The 10,584-nt window shown below is 43.3% G+C and overlaps 1 protein-coding gene across 1 annotated transcript; it reads left to right on the top strand.

The window, feature by feature from the left end:
• Positions 1-419: 419 nt before the first annotated feature.
• Positions 420-1,937, top strand: LOC125614385 (putative testis-expressed protein 13C). The gene has a single exon (XM_048797101.1). It carries the CDS (start codon positions 420-422, stop codon positions 1,935-1,937), a length of 1,518 nt encoding a protein of 505 aa, XP_048653058.1.
• The last annotated feature ends 8,647 nt before the right edge of the window (positions 1,938-10,584 follow it).

The following is a 10,584-nucleotide window of genomic DNA, read 5'->3' as shown; positions in this document are numbered from 1 at the left end:
TGCAGTCCCTGTCTAGGCCACCTTGCTTATACTCCCTCCCAGTAGGTGGCACTGTGTCAAGGGAGGCTAGTCCCAGAAGGCCACCTTGCTCACACTTCGTTCCAGTAGGTGGCACTCTGTGAAGGGAGGTAGGTCCCGACAGGCTTTGCGGCATGACTCAGCATTTGTCTGTCCATGTCACATTGTCGCAGCAGGCACGTGGTGGTGAGAGGAGCGGCTTTGTTCTTCGTGAGGAGACTGAGGGGGTTGAGGGAGGAAGGAGGCGGAGGAGGAGGCCAGGACTGGGCCAGGACTGAGCAAATACTGAAACAGCACTGAGCGAGGACTGTGGGGAGAGAGTTGGTGGCTGCAGACTCCCCGGGCTGCAGCGGAAGTAGCAGCCGCGAAGCCGTCGCTCTACTTCCTAGGCCGCAGCAGCCATGGCGGTGGAATTTGGCGACCACGCCAGTGGCTTTCGCCATAACGAGGTGGTCCGGTTCATTAACAATGAAGTTCTCATGAACGGTGGTGGCCCGGAGTTCTACATGGCCTTTCGCTCTTGTCCCTGGAACGAGGTGGAGGACCGGCTTCGCACTGTGGTGGTGGACCCGCAGGTGCCTCGTGCCCTCAAGAGGGCGTGCACCTGGAGCGCCCTGGCCCTGGGCGTGCGAGTGGTGGCCAGGCAGCGGGAGCAGCAGGGGCGTCGGGTCCGTAGGCTGCAGGATCAGGTGGAGGAGCGCGAGGCGGCTTGCTGGGCGCTGGCTTCCGAGTTGCAGCGGCTGCGTGAGGAGCGCGATGATGCTACCACTCAGCTGCGCTTCACTCAGGTTGCCCTGCAGCAGGCGATGGATGAGCGTGAAGTGCTACGTGGGAGACTACTTCAGGCTGAGAGGTCAGCATTGGCAGATCCATTGCCCCCAAAGGTTGTACCTATTATGGCAGCCCAACAGCATGGTGCTGTGGCATGGCCCCTGGAGGGAGAGGAGCAGGCAGAGGTGGTGGCAGCTGGAGCACAGGGCATGCCATATGTAGAAGCCCAGATGCCAGCCCCAGCACCTTTGCTTTATGTACCAGGACACCCATGTCCTTGGTCCCAGGCAATGCAACCACATGTGCAAATGCCAGTGCCCCATCCAGTGCCAATCCCAGTGGGATTCCCATACTCAACACCTCTACAAGCCCCTGTAGTAATGGAATCAGAATCAGCAGGAGCAACAGCCACAACAGTGGCAGCAGTTGCATCCCAGGTGCCTCCTGCAGTGACCTATTCACCCAGCTTGTGGGCTCCAGTGGGGTGCCAGGAGGGAATGGCTCCTCAATGTGTCCAGAGTTGCCTCAGCTGCCGGGGCCAGGATGAATATCCTGAGAACCTCCCAGGCAGATGCAACCTGGGAGATCTAACAAGCCCCAAGCAAAAAGAAGGTCCTGAGGGTTCCCAGGGAATGACTTCCCTGGGGGAAAGCATAAGCCAAAGCCTGGAGGGTCAGGAGAGGCCCCAGGGGAAAGACCCCATGGGGGAGAGCATTAGCCTTACCCAGAAAGAGGGTAAAGAGAGGCCCCAGGGGACAGACCCCCTGGAGGAAAGCAGCAGCCACATCCAGAAGGAAGATACAGCAATGCCCCAGGGGACTGCTCCCCTGGTGGCTAATGGGAGCCTGGGGCAGCAGAAAGATCCAGAGAGACCCCAGGCAACCCCCCTGGGTAGCATTAAGAGTCAGGGTATGAAAAAAAGCCCAAAGAAACAGCAGTCTCAGGTTCAGAAGGCCAAGCAACCCCAAGGGAAAAAAACCTTGGAATCCCAGCAACTGGAGAAGTCTGCCTCATGCTCCAGTCAAGTGAATTGGATCTGCTCATGGTGTAAAGCTGTGAATCTTCCGTGGCGTCTAGCCTGCTATAAATGCAAGAGAGCCTACATGCCAGTTGAGAGTGGAGGTGATGACTCAGGAAAATCTCACTAATTTTAGAAAGGTAAGTAAGGGTGGAAATATTCCAAAGAGAAAACAGTTTCCTAAGACCCCCCCCCCAACTTCTGATTAAAAAGTAATTTATTCAGAGAAAATTTGTAAAAAAGATTTTGAAACACTGAACTTCTATTCTCTCCCCACCCCCTTGTTGGATGTTAGCATCCACATATCAAGAGAGAACATTCCACCTTTGATTTTTTTGGAACAAAAATTATCATAGAGAATATTATTTAATGCATTATTCTATTACCCAGATTAACCACTTTTAATAATTTGGGGCCCACATACATACAAAATGTATGTAATTATATTCTTGTTTTATTCATTTACTTTAACAAAGATGGGACTAGAGAATATTGGACTCCTTAATTAAAGATATCTCCTCATTACACTTAAGTTTTCAAGGTGGTAGATTCTTTTTTTTCCTTTCTTTCTTTTTTTTGCACTGAGGATTGAACCCAAAGGCACTTTATCCCTGAGCTATATCCCCAGTCCTTTTTGTTTTGTTTTCTACTTAGTGCTTCACTGAGTTGCTGAGGCTGGCCTCAAGCTTACAATTGTCCTGCCTCAGCCTCCCAAGCCATGTGCATCACTGCTTGGCAGTGGATTCTTTTTTTGTTTTGGGGTACTAGGGATTGAACCCAGAGGTGTTTTACCACTGAGATATAGCCCTCGTCCTGTTTATGTTTTTATTTTGAGACAGGATCTCATTAACTTGTTGAGGATGTCTCACCTCCAGAGTCACTAGGGCTTACAGGTGCGTACCACTGCTGCAGTCTGGCTGGGCACAAATAACCAAGCCACCACAAAGCCTTGTAGATTCAAACAGCAATTTTGTATTCCCCAACTCTCACCGGCACTGCACACACACTTCCCGGGAACACACTCCTTCCACTGGGCTCCAAGCGCCCAATCTCCCCAACCCCAGTGAGAACTGCACGGGAACTGGGAACTCCAAAATGGGGGGGGGGCAAGCAGATTCCGGGAGCTGCCCTATTCCCGGAGCAGGGTCCATATACAACTCAATCCAGCATCACAGCAATTATATACAGCTTAACTCAAATCATCATCTCAATGGTTCGCTGGAGTCACCTTTCAACCATTCCCTCTGGCAATATGCCAGGTGACATTCTGACTGGCTGTGGCTCTTGACATACCACCACACCCAGCTTGCTTTTCTTTTTTTAAATAAGGTAGTGGATTTTTTTTTGGGGGGGGGGGTACTGGGGATTGAACTCAGGGCACTCACCCACTGAGCCACATCCCTAGCCCTATTTTGAATTCTATTTAGAGACAGGGTCTCACTGAATTGTTTAGCACCTCACTTTTGCTGAGGCTGGTTTTGAACTATCCTCCTGCTTCAGCCTCCCCAGCTGCTGGGATTACAGGCATGTGCCACTGAGCCAGTCAGATGGTGGATTCTTGATGGCTATTATGGACTGGTTGACACTCCAGAGAACTAAAGTTATGAAGTTTTCACCCCCCACTCCTTTCTATTTTCTTTTTTTTTAAATATATTTTTAAGTTATACATGGCACAATATCTTTATTTTGTTTATTTATTTTTATGTGGTGCTGAGGATCGAACCCAGGGTCTCACACGTTCGAGGCCAGCTCTCTACCACTGAGCCACGACCCCAGTCCCTCTATTTTCTTCTTAACCTCTTTTTCTTGAAAATGCCATTTATTTTTTAGCAGCCATCTGCTTTTAGAGTGATAAGCTATGTTGAATTTTAGGAACACCACTTTTCCTTGAAAATATTACTGATCCTTTGGAAACTACTATAGTGTTCATGTTTGATATTTTTTGCTTTTTAACTTTTGTAGGTGAGGCCATTTTTGTATCTCAGCCCCACCAAAGTTGTTACTGCAGAAGATGAACCTGTCCCATTAAAAGATCTTCCCAGAGCTTGAAAGAATACCTCAATTTTGATTGATGCACACTTCATTGAGACCCCACCTTCCCACTGCCTGAAGCCAAGAAGAAATGGATCCAAGAAGAGAGAAAAGGAAGAAGAGATGCTTTGGCACTTATTAGTGGGACAATGAAGAACAAAATAGTTATGCTAGAATTTAATTTCTTCAAGGGATTAACTTGAAACTGTTGAGGGTTTGTATTGTTAAACTCTATATATGATAGAAAACTTGTTTAATTTCATTTAACTCATTATTGAATGTGCTTCTTAGGAGTTGGAACTATATGATATTATCTCTTGTATACATCATAATTTTTTTTTGGTGAGTTTGGTTTGATGATAGGAAAGAACATAACTCCCACATTAGACTAGGAGTGTTTTCTTTGCCTTGCATGTAATATAAACTTGGATAAAACCAATTTAAATATCATTCATATCCATTTCTGTATTTCTGGGAGGCAACTTGAAAAAAAAAATTCATGAAAGGACTTGAGTGACCAAACTGCACATCTCATTAGTCCCAAGTGAGACAAATGAGCAGTGGCAAAAATCAGGAAAATGTCCTGGGAAAATCACAGGCACGGCTTTTCTGATCCTCTGCCTGTTTCATTTCTTGAGTCATACCTATTTTTCTGGCTGACCTATAACCTGTCTAAAAGATCACTGGGTTGTATTCAAAAAAGTGTTGTTTTGGTGGGGAGAAGGGAGAGTGTTCACTACATAACCAAGCCCTCAACCCCAGGCTGTCCCCATCCCAAGTCCCTTTCCATTCAAGAGTGTATGTATGGTACATGCCTGTAATGCCAGTGACTCAGGATTCTGAGGCAGAAGGATCGTGATTTCAAAGCCAGCCTCAGCAATTTAGTGAGGTCCTAAGCAAGTCAGTGAGACCTTGTCTCTAAATAAAATACAAAAAAGGGGCTGTGGATGTGGTTTGGTGGTTAAGTGCCCCTGGGTTCAATCCCTGGTACCAAAACAAAACAAAACAAAAAGTGTATGGAGAAAAATGCATTCCAAAGACAGAAAACAGGGCCACTGCTCTATGTATAGATGGTGCTTCTCTAGGGAGGATTGTTTGGGTTAATAATAGACCTGGATGAGGCCAGCAGGCTCCAGAATGCCCCTGAGCCTCTTGCCTTCCACTGGGTATGTTATCTGCAGATTCACTGCTCCTCCAAGGCAGTAGCAAGGCAAGGAGCCAGGGTAGAGCCCTGTGGGAGGTTAGATGTGCCTCCAGTGTGAACAAAAGGTGTCACAGAGATTCCCTGGAGATCCTGCCCATCTCATGAACATTGTCTGAGTTTTCTGATCCTAACTTGCAATAAAGAGTTTGTACTTGCCTTATATGTCTGTGTCATGTGTGTGTGTGGAGCTTTGGGAGGCTAATTTGCTTATGCTTCCCTCGATTTCACTGAGGTGAAGGAAAGTTCGATCTTATTTACCATTGGAGGGCCCTTCCTTGTGAATTATCCAAGAATTGGAGGGGTACATATGAGACCTTTCTTTATTCCACCTCGATTATCCTTACTACTTGCACTGTCCAAATTCATGAAGTAGCTTAGAGGTGGGAATGTCTGCTCTTGGAGGAGCAGCTGTGGGAGATAGGAGTGTCTGTCAATACTGCAAGTTCTGACTTGTAAGGCCTAGCCTCCCTACATGTATAATGCAATCATTCTCTTCTGGTTCTTGCCTTCTCCCTGCGGTCCTGGCAGAGCATAAGGGATGTTCAGGTATTATAAGCAGGGATCTAGGTAAATTTCTGTTCTCTAAGTCACTCCCCTTTCAGGAATTCAAGATGATAAGTAAGATTGTAGAAATCCAAGTACAAAATGGCAGCATAAACCTCTTCTGAGACAAGGGATAGGGGAGAGGCAACAATCTAGATAATTTAGAATGCATGTGGTGAGATGAGGGGAAAAACAACAAAAATGATGTTGTGAGACCATAAATTTACCTTAGAGATATGAATAAGAAACAGTAAATAGCTGGGTGCAGTGGCACATGCCTGTAATCCCAGCAGCTTGGGAGGCTGAGGCAGGAGGATTGAGGGTTCAAAGCCACTTAAACAACTTAGCAAGGCCCTTAGCAATTCAGTGAGAACCTGACTGTAGATACAAAAAAGGGATGGGGACGTAGCCAGTGGTTAAGTGCCTGAATTCAATCCCCAATACCAAAAACAAAACAAAAAGCAAACCCAGTAAATGACCTGATGACTTGGGACAGGAGTACAGGAAAAAGAAGACTGTCAGGGGGAACAAATATTTTGTGGAGGAAGTAGGAAGAACATGGTATTTTGTATATCCTATTGGCCTCTGCACATTGGGAGATATGGGTACGTGCAGGTATTTTTTTTTTCTTACAGGTCTAAATATAGTGCTGCTGGTACAATAAAGAAGAGAAGAAATGATGGTGGAAGAAAAAGAAAAGGAATTAGGTGTGGCCACAGCTACTGCCAGTAGTGATGGTAGCAGTGGACCTTGAAAACTTGCCCCTGATGCTCTACGGAAGGTGACAGTGATAGAGGAAGGATATGTGTATTTCTTGAGCAAGGGAGTACAGTGGAGGCAGGAAAAAGAGCTAAAAAGCAAAACTCTTTAGAGAAGTGGAGGATAATAGCAATAGTCCCCTCACCTATTCCTTTACTTCATCATACCTCCTACTGAAGATAGACAGCAGAAGTGTTGCCTTTAAATTCCCATTTCTATTTCCACCTTTAGTACACAATTTCTCATTACCTTTCCACCCCTACTAGTAAAAGCAGAACCAAAAGAAACAGCTTGAATAAGTATGTCCTGTGGGACATCTTCAGCTAGCATGTTGGTGGGTGTTGGAAGAACTTCTCTGGGAGGCAATAGGAGGCAAAAACCTCAGTAGCAGAAGGGACAAGAACAAAGGGATCAGCATGACTCAAGATCCTTACTGAGGAAAGAATAGTACCTGGGAAAAGCCAGGGGACTAGAATGGTGACAGTGGCTTTTTAGAAAAGTATTTCATGGATGAATCCATCCTTTGAATGAAGAAAATATCTATCCTGGAATGGAGTTGAAGCTTTGTGTTCTGATGGAGCCAGTCCTCTCTTATTTCACAAATGTAAGAAAGAACCAAGGAGATCTGAAGCAGCTTCTTATGTGAAGTATTTTCTGAGTTCATCTTTAATTAAAATGTAGTTTAATGTCACTTGAGAAAAATTATAAAACAAATAAAAAGAAAATAATGATTCAATTGTAGTCTCACTACCAGAGGTTGAAGTCTTTGTATTTTCATGCATTTAATTCAATATATGTATGCAGAGATATCCTATTTTTAAAACATCCTTTGTATGGGACTGTACATCATGTCCTATAGCCTTAATTTTTAATTGCAATAAAAAGCATACAATGAACTCTTTCCCCTTAACAAATTTAGGTGTTTGGTATAGTTAACTATAAGAACAATGTTTAGCAGTTCTCTAGAACTATTTTATCTTGAACAACTGAAACTTTATACATGTGACTTTAGCTAACATTACAATTATAAGATATATCCTTAAATATTATCCAAGAACCTGGTTTTGAGAGTCCTCAGCCAAAGTTTGACTACCTGAATAGAACAACCCTGCTGTAACAGGAAATTAAGGGAAGATGGACATAGGTGATTACAGTGAGCCTTTCACAGGATACATCTTTTACCTGGCAAAAGACCTAATATCTAGTTGTCTGACTTCACTCAGCCTTGGAGCCAAGGAGATTTTGGTTTGGAATTGCAAGCTATTTTGTGGCCCCTCCCACTTAATGGATTGCTCATTGCACAGGACCGGTCTTTGCTCAGCTATGAAGACTGATCAGGCTATGAGGGCTGATCTCGTAGCTCTGGAGTTGTGGACGACCCATTGAGAACTGGACAGCCCACCTCCTACTTAGATTGGCTAAGAACATTCTGTAGAAAGCCTTTGAAGTTCCCCCACATAAATAAAGTAAACAGGGGCTCTCGCTCTCTCTTTCCAGCATGGAAGTTCAACTGTTAAGGTCGATGAGCAGTCCTGTCCCTACTTTTTAAAACTATTTTCTGTGTTGTGTGATTTTTCACCGTATTTCCCAGCCAGCCCACTCCACACAGGGGAACCCAGCTTCCCTCACCTGCGTAGGCTGTGGGCAAGAAAAGGGCTTCTCAGGAGGCTTATTTGCATTGGCAGATGCCCCTATGGCTCTTGTCTGACTTATGTCCAGTTTATGTCTGCTTGACCATCCCTCTGGTGCTGGGAAGCTGACCTTCTGTTCTCTCCCATCCTAAGAGTAATGTGGCTTGGAACAACTCCTGGTTCTTCAGATAGAAGGAACAAATTCAATACCCCACTACATCAGGAAACAAATGCCAAGATTTTTTTTTTTCCTCATAGATATTGGGCAAAAAGGGTGCAATAAGTAAGTAGGGCAGTCTTTTCTTTATGGATTGCATGAAGCTGGAATAAAGAGTAAAGCAGATATAGAGATAGGAATAGAGATAGAGGTAGAGCAAAAACCTAGCGGTATATATAAGGGAATAAGGTGTGGGTTACTTCATGTTTGTGGGCAAATGCCTGAATGACTCATTTAAAGGAAGTGGTGAGAAGAATAGGGAGCTCAGCCTTACAGTTAGGAGAGGCCTCTGAATCTCTTGGGCAACAGGCTTGAGCCCTTTGGGCTGGTGTTTAACTTCTAATACCCAGGTAGCAATTTTTGCTCTGTTTTTCCTATTACACATAATTTCTAATGGTAACTTATCTTCATAATATGAATGAAATAGTTTTATTTAAACCATTATTAATGGGCATTCGGGTGGTTTTCAGTTCTTTAAAATCTGTATTTCAATTAGTGGAGTATTATAATACCCTCTTCACATTGAACAAAACAATAGAGAATTTTAAGAAAGAGGTAGTGATTGATAGTGTCAAATTCAAAGGTTTAGTAAAAAACTGGGAGGCTGTAGCTGTAGCTCAGGGGCAGAGTGCTTGCTTAACATGTGGAGGAACTGGGTTTGATCCTTAGCACCATATAAATAAATCAATTAAATTAAGGAAAAAACCAAATAAAATAAAGGCAAGTTGTCCATCTACAACTACAAAAAAATTAAACAAAATCCAACAAATATTTTTAAAAATTTTTTAAAAATACTGGAATGACAACATCTCTTGAGTTTTATAAGACATTTATAACCTTAGTTAAAATTCAACTTTAATAGAAATAATAGGAAGCAGAACACAGAGTAGTGAATGGGAGATATGAAATTAGGTACAATTAATATGACTTCCTTTTTCAAACAGTTTTGTTGGAAAGAGAAAATGAAACTCAATTGTAGATTAAAGAAAATGTGGGGTCAAGGGATTTCTCTCTGTCACTTTCCACATTTTTATTGCTTTATAGCTGTACATAATGCTGGGATTTGTTGTTGCATATTCATATGTGCACAAAATATAACAATATACTTTGGCCAATATCACTCCCCAGCACTTTCTCTCTCCTTCTCTGCTTTTCACCCACTGTTCCCTTTTATATTCTGATATTCCTTTGATTTTCATGAGATCTCCCCCCCATTTCTTTTCCTTTTCCCTTTCTGGCTTCTACATATGAGAGAAAACATATGACCCTTGACCTTCTGAGTTTGGGTTATTTCACTTAACATAATGGTCTCTAGTTCTAGCATTTTTCCTGCAAATGCCAAAATTTTATTTTTCTTTATCCCTTATGTATACATACATTTCATTTATCCATTGATGGACACGGAGGCTGGTTCCATAGTTTGACTACTGTGAATTGTGCTGCTATAACATGGTATTCTTTTTCCCCCCTTTGGTAGTGGAGATTTAACCCAGGTGTGTTTTACCACTGAGCTACATCCCTGGCCCTTTTTAAAAATTTTGAGACAGGGTCTCACTTTGTTGCTTAGGGCCTTGCTGAATTATTGAGGCTGGCCTTGAATTTGTGATTCTCTCATCTCAGTCCCCCAAGCCACTGGGATTACAAGTATGCATAACCATGCCCCCGGGCTGTTGACTTTAATTCTTTTTTTTAGCACTTTTTTTTTTTAGTTATGGGTGGACACAATACCTTTATTTTATTTTTATGTGGTGCTAGGGATCAAACCCAGTGCCTCATGCATTCTAGGTGAACATTGTATCTCTGAGCCACAACTCCAGCCCCAGACTTTAATTCTTTAGTACAAATACTGAGGGGTGAGGTAGCTGGGTCATATGGTGTTTCTATGCCTAGTCTTTTGAGGAACCTCCATGCTAATTTCCATAGTGGTTGTACATTGCAATTATTACTGGTGTGGATAACATAGTTGACACTGGTGTGCTTTGATGCCAGACCTAGTTTATGTTACTTATTGTTTTTGCTATTAGTAACTTGTGGGGTGTGTGTATGTGTGTGTGTGTGTGTGTGTGTGTGTGTGAGAGAGAGAGAGAGAGAGAGAGAGAGAGAGAGAGAGAATATTAACATTGTAGGTGTCATAGTAGAAACCAAGTATTTAGTTCAATGCTGTGTATTGTTTGCCTTGATTGTTGTGATTGTTTTCCCCTATTCTGTGAGGTGCTCATAAACTAAAGGGACAATACAAGTTCACAGGGTAGAGATTCTGCGGCTGAACTAAACTCAGCAAGAAGTGTATCTTCCTCCACATACAAATTAATGACACTCAATTTTCAGCTAGGCTCTAATACAAAGAATAGAAGAGACAAAAACCCAAACTAAAGACCAGTAGAAATGGATA

The sequence above is a fragment of the Marmota marmota genome, unplaced genomic scaffold (assembly GCF_001458135.2).
Source record: "Marmota marmota marmota unplaced genomic scaffold, marMar, whole genome shotgun sequence".
NCBI classification, from domain to species: Eukaryota; Metazoa; Chordata; class Mammalia; order Rodentia; family Sciuridae; genus Marmota; species Marmota marmota.
The sequence above is the reverse complement of the archived record's forward strand: the minus strand, read 5'-3'. Positions and strand labels throughout refer to the sequence as shown.

Bases quoted from the DNA above. Each gene is read 5' to 3' on its own strand.
- LOC125614385 (XM_048797101.1), top strand. From the start codon at position 420: ATGGCGGTGGAATTTGGCGACCACGCCAGTGGCTTTCGCCATAACGAG.